At 45.5% G+C, this 17,730-nt stretch overlaps 1 protein-coding gene across 1 annotated transcript in view; it reads left to right on the top strand.

Annotated features, from left to right (window-relative positions):
• Positions 1–2,073: 2,073 nt before the first annotated feature.
• The window catches only part of LOC146346978 (uncharacterized), a 45,655-nt gene continuing 29,998 nt past the window's right edge, over positions 2,074–17,730 (top strand). The window contains exon 1 of the mRNA XM_084848082.1: positions 2,074–2,307. Within this exon, the coding sequence (XP_084704208.1) occupies positions 2,133–2,307 (175 nt within the window). The 5' untranslated portion in view covers positions 2,074–2,132. The remainder of the gene's footprint in view (positions 2,308–17,730) is intronic.

The raw sequence follows: 17,730 nt of genomic DNA on the forward strand, positions 1-17,730 counted from the left end.
CCGAAGAGTGTGTGTCTGACCAACATAGCTGCTCAACAGAAGCGGGAGTCTCCATGCCTGTCCAGTGCAGCTGGCCAGAAGGAAGGACTTCCACTTGTTATTGCAGTGGTTGTTAGGTGATACAAAGGGCAATGGGGTTTCAGCCTGATCCTATTTAATCCTCACAACCTGGCCTGGTTTTCTGTCTGAGCAACTTGTCACTAGACAGAAAACCAGAATGGTCTCAAGAAAAATGATTTGTTTCCTGTTCAGTGGCCATAGCCAGCCCATCCACCTGCTCACCACCTGCCTTTGTTCACCTTCCCCCGCCCCTTGCTGCCATGTAATTAGTGCTGGACTGGCCACACTCCAGTCTTCTGGAGAAGAGGTGGATTTTAGTGACAGCTGCTTAACCAAAAGTTACCCAGTTTTTAGTGAATAGTTCAACTCTGTCATATTTCCACTTCCAGGTGGCTGCCACCCAGTTTTTTCTTTTGATTTGACAGCCATTTCTGTAACTTTATTCTTTGTCACCTCTCTCTGAAACAGTTCCTCAAATGTGCTTGCTTCGTTAGCCAGACTTTCTGAAGGCTAATCTCCTACTTTTAGTTTGGCCTTTTTTCTTTTTTTGTGGAAGGTCAATTATTGTAGAACACCCCAAAAGGTGAGCTTTGCCTTGTGGTGGTCACTTCAGCATTACTCCAGTGTACAGCTCAAACTCACATCTCTATTACTGTGTGTGTGTGTGTGTTGCACTGCCCTTTCTCACTGAGCTGCCAGGCAACTCCTGGTTACTACCTCCCATGAGCTTGTTACTACCTCCCATGAGCTTCCATTTATTTTTGTGCATATGTCCCTCTTCCTTCCAAAGTACTTGTTTGGCTTACATAGACACAAATGGAAACGGACTGTGTTCTGATCACTGTATGTGTGAAAGCATTGAGTAGTATCCATGAACAGAAGGAGCCCTTCCATTTGCAGAAGAGTCTAAGTGGAAGCCTTTGCTAACACAAGAAAAGGGAAGGTGATTTTGCCATTTCCACTTCATCCTGTGCCCCTCTCTGTCACTTTTCGCGCTATTCAGGTGGGGCCCCATCCCTCTGGTGCAGCATTGGGGGAGGTGGGGACGGCAAGGGGAAGGGCGAGTCAGCAAAAATCACCTACCCTCCTCTTCCATTAGAGGAGACATCCACTGGATCAAAAGCCCTTTTGCGAATGCAGGACTTGGATTCCTGCATTGAGCAGGGGGTTGGACTCGATGGTCTTGGAGACCCCTTCCAACCCTACTGTTCTATGATTCTGTGAATGGAAGGGCACAATTGGATTTAACCCACAGTAGGGCTGGATCTACACTTACCACCTTTTTTTGCTTCGAATGAGGTTTCACTGCCCACCTTTCACACTACGCAGTAGCCTCCTTGAATTGGAACTGGAATTTCCCACTTCCGTGTTACCACTTTCAATACCCTAATATCCCGGTATTTACCCAAAATGTGCTCTGATTTTCTGCCTTCACTACCGTATCCAGTTGTAGTCCCCTCCCCTGCCTGTCCATATGCAGCGGTGTTTGCATTTCGCTCCTCTCCAATCACAGCTCTCGACTGCCCCTAGGGATGTCAGAGAATTCCGTGACGGATCTCGGTGATGACAAATGCCAGTGCATCCGGCCCCCCGAAATCCATCGTGGAACGAAGCCCCTGCCCCCCCACCCCACGAAAGGTGCATGGGACAAAGTCCCCGCTGCCCTCACCCCACAAAAGGCATGTGAAACAGAGCACTTACCTGCTCCCATCCATGCTGCTTTGTGAATGGCGGCCGTCCTGCAGCTGCCATTCGCTTCCTCCTCTTCATAGCCGTGATAGGCTATGTAAATACTTAGCCTATCACAGCTAACGCAGGGACACCATTTGCATCCCTGTGGAGGCTGTGATAGGCTATGTAAGTATTTACGTAGCCTATCATGGCAGGGGGGGAAACCCCAGCGTATGCAAATGGCGGTGGCTACCGCCATTTGCATACGCTGGGGTTTTCCCCCCTGCTGTGATAGGCTACGTAAATATTTACATAGCCTATCATGGCTCAATACAGGGACGCAAGTGGCGGCGGCTACGACAGCCGACATTTGCGTCCCTGCAGGGCTCCCCAGCAGCCGGATGTCCGGCTGTGGGCTGCCGGAGCCAGCCGGCGGCTCTGTGGCTTGGCCACGGAGCAGAGCCGGCCAGGCAGGATTCTGGGGGGAGGGACGGAGTGCCTCCCCTCCCATCGAGGATTCCAGGGGGAGGGATGGAGCACCTCCCCCCCACTGCGGATTGCCCGGCACAGAGCCAGGTAGGTGTTTCGTACATCCCTAACTGCCCCATGTCTTCTTCTGGCTACCGATTGCATAGCTTCCTCAGCAGCCCCCGTTTCCTCAGCAACAAGCAAAGGGCTGGATGTGTGCATGCTTGTCTGATCTTGGAAGCTAAGCAGAGTCAGTCCCGGTCAGTGCTTGGATGGGAGACCTCCTGGGAATCAGGCTTCCTGCACTGAGCAGGGGGTTGTTGTATCCTTTCAAATGAGATTAATTTTTACTCCCTCCTATCCCCCACTCCAGATGTGTGTTTTTTTTAATTAAGATGTTACCCTCGCAGAATCGGGGCTTCTCCATGATTTTTTCCCCCCTAATTGAGGCATGATCTTCGAAGATTCGAAGTTATGAAGCTTCACAAATTCGAATCCTCGAAGATCATGCCTGAATTAGAAAAAAAAAAAAAAAACATCGCAGAGAAGCCCCAATTCTGCGAGGATAATGCCTTAATTAAAAAGAAAACATCCGGAGCAGGGGATAGGAGGGGGTAAAATTTAGTCTCATTTGAAGGGATACAACAACCCCCTGCTCAATGCAGGAAGCCTGATTCCCAGGCAGTCGCCCATCTAACTACTGAACGGGGCCGACCCCACCTAGCATCTGAGATCAGACAAGCGTGCGCAGGAAAACAGCAGGAAAACAGTACAGTGCTTCACTGTGAACCAAGCTTGCACATTCAATGAAGCACTGCAACGGGGAAAATGGGTGAGTGTGAATAATCACATTATAATGTGGGAGAGTTTAACCTGCCAGGACACTGAATTCATTGCGATGGCGGGCGCAATGTAGATCGGCCCTAGGACTCAAGTTCTTCTGGGCAGAGGGCAACATGGGATCTCCATCTAGGCATCTACCTACTGGGATATATGACTAGCTTTGTTTAGTGAGTGATGTCAGAGTTGTCATGGATGCTATGGGAGTGCTTGTTAGTTTTGCTCTGTTAGGTTGATAAGTGTGTGTGTTTTGTAGTTTTGTTCCCCTTTACAAAATTGCTTCTGTGATTTCTTAGGATCGTGACTGCAAGATCCACCAGATATTGGAACCTCTCAATTGCTTCGTTATGGCAATTTATTTCAAACCTCAGGCTGTATGCTTGCTAATATTTGGACTGATGTATATGTTCCATGGACTTGATGTTCTGTCTTTTTAATCAGAAGATCCTGATTCTTCTTTTCATCTGATCTTTCCTTTCAAGTGTGTAAAGAAGTTTAGACAGCTCAAAGCATTAAAACCCAGTGATCACTGGAAAAAAAACAAGTTCTAGAACACAGAGAAGCTGTATCACATGGAGAGCTGACTCTCCCATAAAAACAGAAGCTATTCATCACAAGGGAAACCACAGTAGCTGTTCAAACTAGCTGCTTCATTTGCTCACTTTTGTCACAGCTCAGTTAAGTCAGCTGCAATACATAGAAAATAAGCTAAATGTTTGCTGTCTGTTACAGTTTTTCAAAAGACCAAAAAAGCAGACACAGGTAAGAGTCTGGCCCCATGAGCTACTATGTTTCAGCTGCAGAAAGTTGAGATATGCGCCTAAAAACAGCGGTTACTATGCTCTTTCCCTCTCATAAAGAGAACCCGATCTCTTGGCCTCTTTGTGTTGCAAGTGATAGACAGATATACTTGCTGCAACTTTGAATGTGGAGTTAGTTGGCAGTTTTACCCCTCGTTCCATGCTTCAGATGGACTGCCCACCTTTTACAATAAATACGTGCATGCTGTTTGTGCATTTATTTAATGAAAAATCCAGTTACCTCTATCTGTTTTTGTCTTAAAGCTGCAAAACCTCTCAGGGAAGAGGTGTAGGATTTTGATATCAAAAGTCAGTATGTGATCAGTATTATGAACATTTGGCTTCAGCTGAACTGGTTTTCCCTAAGCTTGACCAGTCAAAGGAAAAGAAACAACTGACAATAACATGGGGAGAATGCAGGGCTGGCCTAAGACAGTTCCTTGAATTGAAGATGCATTCATTCCATGTTCAGAGGCTGACTGAACTGGCAGTTGAATCTTTCTTTATTACTGGTGAGGGGACAGTATATACTCCCACCACACCTGAAGGCAGCAGGCTAGATTAGGGGGCACAAGGCAGGCTGCTTGGCATATTGCTCTCTCCTACAACACCATGCTGCCACCTCCCAGCCGCTGCCATCTGAGGTGCCTGCCTCACTCTGCCAAATGGTAGAGCCAGCCACCTTGCAGTGATTAGGTAAGCTCAAAAATACCACCAAAAGAAGTTCAAAATTCTGCCTCAGAAATTGGAAGCCTCAACATAGTTGATACAGGATGCACCTCACAAAGGCTGGGAAGAATGTGTTTCGCCACAGCTTGAAGAACTTCATCAGGAGAGCTTTAAACTGAATCCTACAGGGAAGGGAGATGTAAAGTTGGGGGTAACAATGGACAAAGGCTCATGCACCACAATGGAGAGAACAGCTCTAATAGCACCCAATAATAGTCTTCAGAAACATGTAGGAAGAAAGACTACGAAGCACATGGTCTTCGATGTCTATAATACTAATGCCCGGAGTATGGGAAACAAAGAGAACCAACTTGAACTTTTAATACAAGAAGGAAATTATGACTTGATATGTGTAACTGAGACTTGGTGAGATGACTCTCATGATGGGAATACAGCAATTGAAAGATATAACTTGTTCAAAAAGAACAGGAGGAACAGAAAGGGAGGTGGGGTTGCACTATATGTAAAAAATACATATCTCTGCACAGAAATAAAGGACGATGGGCTTGGTAGCCCCATCAAGAGCCTCTGAGTTAAAATAACTGTTTTACTGCTACTGCTACTTTATCCACTAAGTCATCTCTGTTGATTAGGATCAAGTCAAGGATAGCCAATCCTCTAGTTCCTTCCTCTACTTTCTGTAGGAGGAAGTTATCTGCCACACAAGTCAGGAATTTCCTGAAGGGGCCATATTTTGCAGAATTTGTCTCCCAACAAATATCGGGAAAAGTGAAGTCCCCCATTACTACTACATCATGCTTCCTTGAAACAATGGCTATTTGCTTTTCAAAAGTTCATCGTTGTCTTCTCCTTGATTGGGTGGCTGGTAGTAGACTCCGACCACCATGTTCCTTTTATTCTTTGCTCCATTTATTTTAACTTAGAGGCTCTTCATGGGGCTACCAAGCCCATCATCCTTTATTTCTGTGCAGAGATATGTAGTTTTCACATTTAGTGACCCCGCAGGACCAATCCGGGTGTGGGTTGAAAAATGCCCCGCTGGCCATTTCTGCACCTGTGCCCCCTAGAGCTCTAAAACCAATTCCTATGGGTCCACGGTGGCATGGCGAGTTCGTAGAGGGGTCACATGACCCCCGTCAGGTGACCCCGAATGTCATATGGCCAGGTCAGCTGATCGCATATGTGGGGCTTCCAGCTAGGGCAGGACTTCCCATCTCAGCGGGGGGTGGCACGAGTGTCACCTTCACAAACGGGACATGGTTTAGAGTTTGATAGGAACCCCCCTCCTTTACTACTCATAATATACGTTGACTTCAGCAAAGCTTTCAACAAAGTGCCCCATGATATCCTGATGAGCAAACTAGCTCAAAGTGGTTAGATGAAACAACGATCCAGTGGATCCACAGTTGGCTACAGAATCTGATTCAAAAAGTGCTTATCAGTGGGATCTTCTCAAACTGGGGAGAGGTAATGAGCAGGGTACCGCAGGGCTCAGTCCTGGGCCCAGTGCTTTTCAACATTTTTATTCATGACTTGGAGGAGGAGGTGCAGGCATTTGCAGATGACACAAAATTGGGCGGGATAGCTAATACTTTGGAAGACAGAAACAAAATTCAATGTGATCTGGATAGACTGGAGCGCTGGGCAGAAAACAACAGAATGACATTTAATAGGGATAAATGCCAAGTTCTGCACCTAGGAAAATGAAACCAAATGCACAGTTACAAGATGGGGCTATGTGGCTCAACAGCACTACGAGCGAGAAGGATCTTGGAATTGTGGTAGATCATAAGCTGAATATGAGCCAACAATGTGATGTGGCTGCAAAAAAAGGCCAGTGCTATTTTGGGCTGTGTTAATAGAAGCATAGCTTCCAAATCCCGGGAAGTACTAGTTCCCCTCTACTCAGCACTGGTTAGGCCTCATCTGGAGTACTGTGTCCAGTTCTGGGTACCACATTTTAAGAAGGATGCAGAAAAACTGGAGAGGGTTCAGAGGAGGGCAACAAAGATGATCAGGGGACTGGAAATAAAGCCTTATGAAGAGAGACTGAAAGAACTGGGTATGTTTAGCCTTGAGAAGAGAAGACCGAGGGGAGATGTGACAGCACTGTTCAAGTACTTGAAAGTTTGTCACAGAGAAGAAGGCCAGCATCTCTTCTCTATCATCCCAGAGTGCAGGACACGGAATAATGCGCTCAAGTGACATGAAGCCAAATTCCGGCTGAACATCAGGAAAAACCTCCTGACTGTTAGAGCAATACGACAATGGAACCAATGACCTAGGGAAGTGGTGGGCTCTCCCACACTGGAGGCATTCAAGACGAGGCTGGACAGCCATCTGTCAGGGATGTTCTGACTTGGATCCCTGCATTGAGCAGGGGGTTGAACTCGATGGCCTTGTAGGCCCCTTCCAACCGTACTATTCTATGATTCTATGATACTGTTGCCACTTGCCGGAACAGTGCAACAAACCAAAAACCCTTAGGAAAAAAGAAAGAAGCTGTGCCACAACCCCTGCCAATAGTGAGCCCTGCCTGGAAGAAACTGTTTTGGAGAATTTCTCCTCCCCTAGTTTCTTTGCCCACAAAGAGGTTGGAGAATTTTGAGATGCCATTTGTGCACAGCTCTAGTTGAAATGCCTCCCCTAGGCAAAAACAAGCTGGTATTTTTAGCAGTTTGGCCCCACCCACTGCACATTTGGCCCTGCCCACCATTGGAATGTGGCCCCCAAGAGCTTCTCTTAATTTGAATTTGGCCCCCAGGCTGAAAGAGATTTTTCATCCCTGACATAAAGGCATTACAATATTTTATTTTATAACCCTTTCCTAATGATCCCTAACATGGAATTCACCTTTTTCACAGCTGACACACAATGGTTTCATCAAGCAGTTCACCACAGTCTCTGACAACTCAGACCCCATCAGTCTACATGTGAAGCTGGGATTTTTTGCCCCAGTGTGTGTCACTTTATGCTTGCTCACTTTGATCTCTGTTTGCCATCTTAATAGGGATGTAAGAAACACCTACCTGTCTCCGCACCGGGCAATCCACGGTAGGGGGGAGGCGACCTGTGATTCATCCAACCCAGCACTTCTCATGATGTACTCTGCATATAAATTAAATAAGCAGGGCGACAATATGCAGCCTTGTCGTACTCCTTTCCCAATTTTGAACCAATCGGTTGTTCCATGTCCGGTTCTGACTGTTGCTTCTTGACCCTCATACAGGTTTCTCAGGAGACAGGTAAGGTGGTCTGGTACTCCCATCTCTTTAAGAATTTGCCACAGTTTGTTGTGATCCACACAATCAAAGGCTTTAGCGTAGTCAATGAAGCAGAAATAGACGTTTTTCTGGAATTCTCTTGCTTTCTCCATGATCCAGCGAATGTTGGCGATTTGATCTCTAGTTCCTCTGCCTCTTCGGAACCCAGCTTGTACTTCCGGTAGTTCTCAGTTTGCATACTGCTGAAGCCTAGCTTGTAGGATTTTGAGCATAACCTTGCTGGCATGTGAAATGAGCGCAATTGTGCGGTAGTTTGAACACTCTTTGGCATTGCCCTTCTTTGGAATTGGAATGTAAACTGACCTTTTGCAGTCTTGTGGCCACTGCTGAGTGTTCCAAATTTGTTGACATATTGAGTGCAGCACTTTAACAAATTCATCTTTTAGGATTTTAAATAGCTCAGCTGGAAGACTGTCATCTCCACTAGCTTTGTTGTTAGTAATGCTTCCTAAGGCCCACTTGACTTCACTCTCGAGGATGTCTGGCTCAAGTTCAGTGACTGCACTATCATGACTATCAGGGACATTCAGATCTTTCCTATATAGTTCTTCTGTGTATTCTTTCCACCTCTTCTTAATCTCATCTGCTTCTGTTAGGTCCCTGCTGCCTTTGTCCTTTATCATGCCCATCTTTGCACAAAACGTTCCCTTGAGATCTCCGATTTTCTTGAAAAGATCTCTAGTCTTTCCCATTCTATCATTTTCCTCAATTTCTTTGCATTGTTCATTTAAGAAGGCCTTCTTGTCTCTCCTTGCTATTCTCTGGAACTCTGCATTCAGTTGGATATATCTTCCCCTTTCTCCCTTGCTCTTCACTTCCCTTCTTTCCTCAGCTACTTGTAAAGCCTCATCAGACAGCCACTTTGCTTTCTTGCATTTCTTTTTCTTGGGGATGGATTTCGTTGCTGCCTCCTGAACAATGTTACGGACCTCCGTCCATAGCTCCTCAGGCACTCTGTCTATCTGTTACGGACCTCTGTCCGTAGTTCCTCAGGCACTCTGTCTGTCAGGTCTAATCCCTGAAATCTATTCCTCACCTACACTGTATATTCATAAGGGATATGATTGAGGTCATACCTGAATGGTTTAGTGGTTTTCCCTGTGTTCTTCAATTTAAGCTGAAATTTTGCAAGAAGCAGCTCATGATCTGAGCCACAGTCAGCTCCAGGTCTTGTTTTTACTGACTGTATAGAGCTTCTCCATCTTTGGCTGCAAAGGACATAATCAATCTGATTTCGATATTGACCATCTGGTGATGGCCATGTGTAGAGTCGCCTCTTGTGCTGTTGGAAAAGAGTGTTTGCTATGATCAGTGTGTTCTCTTGGCAAAACTCTATTAGCCTTTGTCCTGCTCCATTTTGTACACCAAGGCCATGCTTGCCTGCTATCCCGGTGATTTCTTGACTTCCTACTTTAGCATTCCAATCTCCTATGATGAAAAGGACATCTTTTTTTGGTGTTAGGTCTAGAAGGTGTTGTAGGTCTTCATAGAAATGATCAACCTCAGCTTCCTTGGCCTCAGTAGTTGGCATAGACTTGAATTACTGTGACGTTGAATGGTTTGCCTTGGATTTGTACTGAGATCATTCTATCATTTTTGAGATTGTACCCCAGTACTGCTTTTCCCACCCATTTATTGACTATGAGTGCTACTCCATTTCTTCTAAGGGATTCTTGCCCACAGTAGTAGATAGAATGGTCACCTGAATTAAATTCACCCATGCTTGTCCATTTTAGTTTGCTGATTCCCAAGATGTCCACGTTCAATCTTGCCATCTCATGCTTGACCACCTCCAGCTTACCTTGATAGATTGATCTTACATTCCAGGTTCCTAAACAATATTGTTCTTTACAGCATCGGATTTTCTTTTCACCACCAGACACATCCACAGCTGAGTGTCCTTTCGACTTTGGCCCAGCCACTTCACTCTTTCTGGCGCTACTTGGAAATACCCTCTGCTCTTCCCCAGTAGTATATTGGACACCTTCTGACCTGAGAGGCTCATCTTCCGGTGTCATCTCTTTTAGCCTTGTGATACGTTCCATGGGATTTTCTTGGCAAGAATACTGGAGTGGGTTGCCATTTCCTTCTCCAGTGGACCACATTTTGTCAGAAGTCTCTGCCATGACCTGTCCATCTTGGGTGGCCCTGCATGGCATAGCTTATGGCTTCACTGAGCTACGCAATCCCCTTCGCCACAACAAGGCAGTGATCCCTGAAGGGGATTGTAACAGGAGGGGGATATATATCAGGGGGAGGCAGTTAGGTCCTACGAGGATGTGGAGAGCAACAGAGTGTAGGTTGCTCCCAAACTGTCTCCCATTTCAGAGAGCCTGAGTGGATTTTGTGACATTTGCCCTGGGTTGAAGGTAGTGCTGCTAAATGCCAGGTTGGTGAATGGGAAAAGAACAGCCATTCAGCCATTCATTGCTGACTTGGCCTGTATCATGGAGAACTGGTTGTCAACACTACAGCAGCTGAGACCCAGCACACAGGGAGGCAAAGATGCAGTGGTCTACCTTGATTCTGTCTCCCTGGACAGTTGCCCCATCCTGTAATGTTCCAGTTTCAAATGTGTGTATCTGAAGGTGGGTGCTCCGGACAGAATAGGGATTCTGTTGGTGTACCACCCACTCCACTGCTCAACAGTCTCCCTTCCTGAGGTAGTCCCAGTTTGGGTACTAAGGTGGTCTCAGTTTGGGTGCTGGAGTCTCTGCAGCTTGTTGTGCAGTGGGACTTCAACATAAATGCTGAGGCCACCTAGTTGGGAGTAACTCAGGGCTTCATGGCCTCCATGGCAAGCATGGGTCTAGCCCGATTAGTATCTGGCCCCACTCATTTGGCAGGACACACTTTGGATCTGGTTTTCTGTGTAAGGTAGGATGATGGTGATCTGGGGGTGCAAAAACTGTCTATAGTTCCATTGTCATGGACAGATCACTATTAATAGTAGTAGTAGTAATAATAATAATAATAATAATAATAATAATAATAATAATAGCAAGCCTCATTGAGCACAATGGGAGTTACTTCTGAGTAGTCACACATATGCTTGTGCTGGGAAAGAGGGGGGGGAACACAAAGATAGAAACCAGCCCCCATTTTACCCCACAGGACCTCATTGACCACAATAGGAGTTACTTCTGAGAAGACAGTAATGGGTTTGTTGTAGGAAAGAGACCATGGGCCGATCTACATTGTCCTTGCCATCGCAATGAATTCGGTGTCCCGTCGGGTTAAACGCTCTTGCATGATTATTCATACTCACCCATTTTCCCTATTGCTGTGCTTCATCGAATGCGCAAGCTCGGTTCACACTTGAGCACTGTGCTGTTTTCCTGCGCGCGCTTGTCTGATCTTGGATGCTAAGCGGGGTTGGCCCCAGTCAGTAGTTGGATGGGCGACCGCCTGGGAATCAGGCTTCCTGCATTGAGCAGGGGGTTGTTGTATCCCCTCAAATGAGACTAAGTTTTACCCCCACCTATCCCGCTCTGGATGTTGCTGTTGTTTTTAAATTCAGGCATTATCCTCGCAGAATCGGGGCTTCTCTGCAATTTTTTTTTCTAATTGAGGCATGATCTTCAAAGATTCGAAGTTGTGAATCTTCAAATGGCAAACCAAGGCTGCTGAAATTGGTGGAGGACCAAGCTATTTGCAATGCATTAAAATGCAACAGAAAAAGAGATCCAAAGTCTTATGGTCTCTTTGTCTGGCCTCAAGCTCAGCACTTGTTGGGTTTCTTCTTTACTCTAATTCACACTGTGTTCCAGGGTCAGGCAACCTGTTGCCCTCGAGATGTTTTGGAGTATTAACTCCTCTAATCCCTGGCCATGCTGGCTGAGGTTGATGGTAGCCCCAAACATCTGAAGGGCACCAGGTTGCTTATCCTTCCTCTGTTCTGTGTACAGCTTCTGTTAAGCCATCTTTTTGTGCTGCTGTATTTAATGTTTTTATCTCTCCGTGTTCTTCCACACAATCTAGGCAGTTAATTATCCATTCTGATTACCCCGATTCAGGAGTGTTCCAGGGCCCCTTAACAGATCAGCTGCTCATGCTTCTGGTTCATCACTGTTAAGCCAAATCAGGAAGTATATCAAAGAAAGTCTATTTTTTTTTCCTCCAAAGCATGCTGTGCATGCAGACAGCACAACATAGCATTGGAATATACGTGTACCCTGCAGCAAGTAGTGATAGATTAAGGGCACAATCCTATGGGGATAGGGGACTACCTATCCAATGTAAGGCAGGAGAAGCACAGAGGGGATTGTTCCCTCCGTGCTTCTCCTGCCTTGAATTTGCGGCTAGACAGCCTATTTCAGCTGTCTAGCTACGGGAAGGTGGAGTGGGGGAGGAGGCTGACGGACAACACATAGGATGTGTCATACCAGCATTTCCACCTGCCCTGCCCTGGAATCCCCCCACCCTGAATACCCTGTTTTTGCAGAGTGCGGGGTGGTTCCTTGCTGCCTGCGAGGCAGCACAGAAGGGGGGGAAGGTTGGTTCTCCAGGAACCGACCTCGGAGGCTCTTTGACCTTTCACTAAAGCTGGAGTGGACAACCAACATTGTATGGGTGGCAGGCAGATGATGGGCCAAATGATATCAAAGGGGCATGGCCATCCCCCTGATGTCAAAGGAAGGACAGCCACACCCCTGACATCACTGGGTCCCTGATGAATGCATCACAAGGATGATCCTCCTGGTGTGTCTCCTGGGAGCTGGCTTCACTGTACATGGCTCTTTGGAAAAGGCCCGCACACAGGGAAGCCCCTGCCCCAGAGAGGATTCAGGCTGGAGAAGCCACTGCAGTTGAGCCAGCAGGTGAAGGAGTGTTTCTCCAGCCACTGGCTCCATCGTAGCTTCTTTGGCCATGGGGAAGGCAACATGTGGGCAAGTCCACTGCCTGCCTGTGCCACCTACTCTTATCTCTGACCACTGATGTGAGAAAACAGTTGGGATTCTTCTAGAGGATGGAGCTTGGAGGCCGAGCCCCAGACCCTGGAGGAATCCAGGAAGGCTCCACATGCTGGATAGGGAACCGCTGTGGGCTGGAGACTTCCCCCCACCCAATGCACTAAAGGCACTTCCAGATGATACTGAGCAAGACTGTATGCTTTGCATGTAGAAGGTCCTAGGTTCAATCCCTGACATCTCCAGGTAGAACTACCAACAAGAAAGTGATGGGTGATGTGAAATATCTCTGCCTGGGGTCCTGCCAGCCAGAGTAGGCAATACTGGGTTAGATGGGTGAATTTACTATAAGGCAGCTTCCTATTTTTCTCCCACTACAAGATGTTTGCTACCCTAAGGGAGCCAGGCAGCATTAGAACTTTGTCTGGCAGCAGCAAGGGAGCTACATAGCAGCCTAACATCTTTGATTTGATCATGTGATGGATGCCAGGTGTGTGTTTTTTAAAGTCCTAATGGTACTATTGCGTAAATGAAGATGTCATGAACACACATTTGTTCCCTGCATTTATTTGTTTAGCCCCAATCACATGCTAGGCACTGTGCAGAACAGATGTGACACAGATTGGCTTCCTATTTTAGGAGAAACAAAAATTCCTTTTCCTTTAATAAACTTTCTGTTCCAGGACCCTACACTTACTTGAAGATTCCAACTATAAGGCAACAGCTTTCCAAGGATTGATTACTTCACAAATTTTTAAAACATGAGCCTTCCTCCAAAGGAATGTTTTGAAGCTTAAGCATTTATGGTCAGTCAGATTTAAGGATGCCTTAAAAGGGATGTTAATCTCCTTTCATGTATTATGTGAATGCAACATGGTTAGAGAGGAAATGATAATATCGTTCTCTGTTGCCACTTAACTCATTCAACAAGATCCACACTGTGTGATCTACAGAACTCTTTCATGTACCTCAGCTGTAAGCACAATGCTATACCCTGCTGATGGACACATCTAAGAGCCATAGCCCAATAGCAGAGCATATGCTTTGCACGTCACCAGCCCCAGGTTCAATCCCCAGCATTTCAAAGTATAGCTTGAAAAAACTCTTGTTTGAAACCCTGGAGAAACTCCTGCCAATCAGCACAGACAATACTGAGCTAGGTGTGCCAATGGTCATTCTATGTTCCTATGTGCCCATACACTGGCAGCGATCCACTTGTTGTTGTTGTTCAGTCGTTCAGTCGTGTCCGACTCTTCGTGACCCCATGGACCATAGCACGCCAGGCCTTCCTGTCCTGCGCTCTCTCCCGGAGCGTGCTCAAGTTCATATTAATTGCATCCGTGATGCTATCTAGCCATCTCATCCTCTGCCGTCCCCTTCTCCTTTTGCCTTCAGTCTTTCCCAGCATCAGGGTCTTTTCCAGGGAGTTTTCTCTTTGCATTAGGTGGCCAAAATATTGGAGCTTCAGCTTCATTATCTGTCCTTCCAATGAGCACTCAGGGTTGATTTCCTTTAGGATGGACTGATTTGACCTCCTTGCAGTCCAGGGGACTCGTAAGAGTCTTCTCCAGCACCACAGTTCGAAAGCATCAATTCTTCGGCGCTCAGCCTTCCTTATAGTCCAGCTCTCACAGCCATACATTACTACTGGGAAAACCATAGCTTTGATTAGACGGACCTTTGTCGGCAAGGTGATGTCTCTGCTTCTTACTATGCTGTCTAGGTTGGCCATAGCTTTCCTCCCAAGAAGCAAGCGTCTTTTAATTTCATGGCTACAGTCACCGTCTGCGGTGATCTTGGAGCCCAAGAAAGTAAAATCTGTCACTGCTTCCATTTCTTCCCCTTCCATATGCCAGGAAGTGATGGGGCCAGATGCCATGATCTTAGTTTTTTTAATGTTGAGTTTCAAACCAGCTTTTGCACTCTCCTCTTTCACCCTCAACAAGAGGCTCTTGAGATCCTCTTCGCTTTCTGCCATTAGGGTGGTATCGTCTGCATATCGGAGGTTGTTGATAATTCTCCCAGCAATCTTAATTCCGACCTCTGATTCATCCAACCCGGCATTTCTCATGATGTACTCTGCATATAAGTTAAATAAGCAGGGTGACAATATGCAGCCTTGTCGTACTCCTTTCCCAATTTTGAACCAATCGGTTGTTCCATCTCTGGTTCTTACTGTTGCTTCTTGACCCTCATACAGGTTTCTCAGGAGACAGGTAAGGTGGTCTGGTACTCCCATCACTTTAAGAATTTGCCACAGTTTGTTGTGATCCACACAATCAAAGGCTTTAGCGTAGTCAATGAAGCAGAAATAGACGTTTTTCTGGAATTCTCTTGCTTTCTCCATGATGCAGCAAATGTTGGCGATTTGATCTCTAGTTCCTCTGCCTCTTCGAAACCCAGCTTGTACTTCCGGTAGTTCTCGGTTCGCATACTGCTGAAGCTTAGCTTGTAGGATTTTGAGTATCACCTTGCTGGCATGTGAAATGAGCGCAATTGTGCGGTAGTTTGAACACTCTTTGGCGTTGCCCTTCTTTGGAATTGGAATGTAAACTGACCTTTTCCAGTCTTGTGGCCACTATTTCTCACCAATGATGGCAACCCAAAGGTAGGGGATAACCAAATCTATTAAATACATAAAAGATACTCCAGCATATGTGGGGTTTTGTTGTTGTTTTGTCTTGTTTTTATACAAAAACAAGGACAAATTTTAGACCTTGCTCTTTGGAGTTCATCCAAGGATTTCCTGTGTTAACTCAGCAGGATTATAAATGTGAATACCCATGAAACTAATCATAGGGTCAGTACACTGTGGGCTTAAAATAACTGAACAAGTGCCATTGAACATATACATTAACTTTTAGTGGGCATACCGATAATTACTGAGGCACATTTAATGTTGATAATTGCTAAAAAGATTGTAGGTGATTTTATTTATATCCACTGCAGTGTAGTTTCTAATACTATTATTTCCTGGCTGTATTTTGAGTAACAATAGAATGACAGAATCTGGTAACATACCTTTTCACCTGCAAAACAGCTTGCAGAGGAATTCTGAAAGCAACTAGGGCTGTAGTCTTATGCACACTTACCTGAAATACACTCCGCTGAATTCAGTGGGAGGTCTTCTTAGTAAATATACATAGGGTCATGAAGAGTCGGACACGACTTAACGACTGAACAACAACAACACCCAAGGGGACTTAGGTACATGAGCTTAGAGGATTTGGGTGTATAAAGTAAAATAAAGCACTGTCCTGTTTCATTGTTATCTTTGCTGTAATATTGTTAATTTTTTTATTTTATACTGTTTTAATATTGTTCTTATATTGTATTATAAATGCATTTTAGTGTGAACCACTTAGAGATCGTATTATATTAAGTGGTAATTTCATTAAAAATTGACCTCAGTGACCAAGTGACCATTCCCCTAGATTCCTGTGTGTGCGGTGTGTGCGCACAGGTTTGTCCAGAAGTCACATTTCTCACTCGTGTGTCATCCTGATCATCCTCAAAATATTTTCCATTAGGACATACAATATGTGAGTCTGTATCTTGCCCTTATTGGGTGTAGTAACTGTCATCATCACACATAGTGTTCTTCTTTGTCACTCTTAAGCAAAGTCTGCCATGTGGACATGCTGGAAATGAAGGCAGAAACATAGGAAGCTGCCTTAGTCTGAGTCAGTCCATTGGTCCATCTAGCTCAGTATTACCTACAGCGCTGACTGGGAATGGCTCTCCAGGGTTTCAGACAGCAGCTTTTTCTAGCCCTACCTGGAGACATTGGGGATTGAACCTGGGGGTTTCGTATGCAAACCATGTGCTCTGCCATTCATCTATGGCCCTTAGATGAGTCCATCAGCCAGCCCAAGAAAGACAGAGACAACTGTCTAGAATATAGAGTGAATTGGCTGAGTTCAAACCGGGTGTTCTCAAACTGTGGGGAAGCCACCCCTTGTTGAATACCTGAAGACAGGTATGTATTTCCAGGAAAAGAGGCAGATGGAGCCTTACCTCATCCTATCTAACTAACTGGAACTAATTCTCTCCATGACCCCAGGAAATGGCCAGCCCCGGGCAAGAGAGCTTGCATCATTTTTAAACTAATGAATGTCTGAATTCACTCCATAATTTATCTTTCTATTTAATTGTATGTGCTTGTTTATAAAATGTTGATCTACTGCCACCTAGTGATGCAGACCCAAAGCAGTGGGCAGACCAGACTGTCTTCAGTCATCCCCCCCCCCCCGCCCCAGTGTTGATGTTGCATGTGTATAGCTTTGAGCTTGTATCATAGCCATGGTCCAGAAAGAGAACGTTCGTAGGCTATGTGCAATGGAAGAGCAGGGAAAGGGTCTCATGAGGCGTACTTCTGATTAGATATGCATTGGATTTCACTGTTAATCTCCGATCCCCAAGTGGAGTGGGAGGCCTTCTAAACCTTTGGGTTTGCTTTTGAATAAAGGGTCTTTGGGTTTTTGCAAGACATTGCTGGGAATTGTGTGGTACGTCCAACACATCTGGAAAGCGCCAGGTCAGAGTGGCAGAGAATGTGCTGCATGAATGAAAATGATTAATTGGTCAGGCATCAGTTCAAGAGACACATCTTACAAATTCAGTATTTATTATTTTCTATCACCAGTTCATAGCAAAATTTTCACTTTCAAAAATCTAGAACTTGGTTCCAACTCCTCCCCTTACTTGATGTCTCAGTTGGTCACTTCATTATCTGTAGTTTTATTTATATTTTTTATTATATTCTTAATTCGCCCAATAACCATAGTTCTCTGGGAAGATCAGTTAAAACAATAAACTACAATACCAATAATTAAACAAATAAGATACAGTGAAAAGTGAGAAATAAACAGCACAAGGCTGTGTGTGTGTGTGTGTGTGTGTGTGTCTATCTCCCCCGCAAAAATCCAAACATGAAGTCTCTAAAATTCCTGGGAGAAAAGAAAGTTCTTTGCCTGGCGCTGAAAAGGTAACGGTGTTGGTGCCAGG

This window comes from Heloderma suspectum, chromosome 4 (assembly GCF_057233095.1).
Source record: "Heloderma suspectum isolate Gila_16-S chromosome 4, 16-S_ref, whole genome shotgun sequence".
In the NCBI taxonomy this organism is placed as follows: domain Eukaryota; kingdom Metazoa; phylum Chordata; class Lepidosauria; order Squamata; family Helodermatidae; genus Heloderma; species Heloderma suspectum.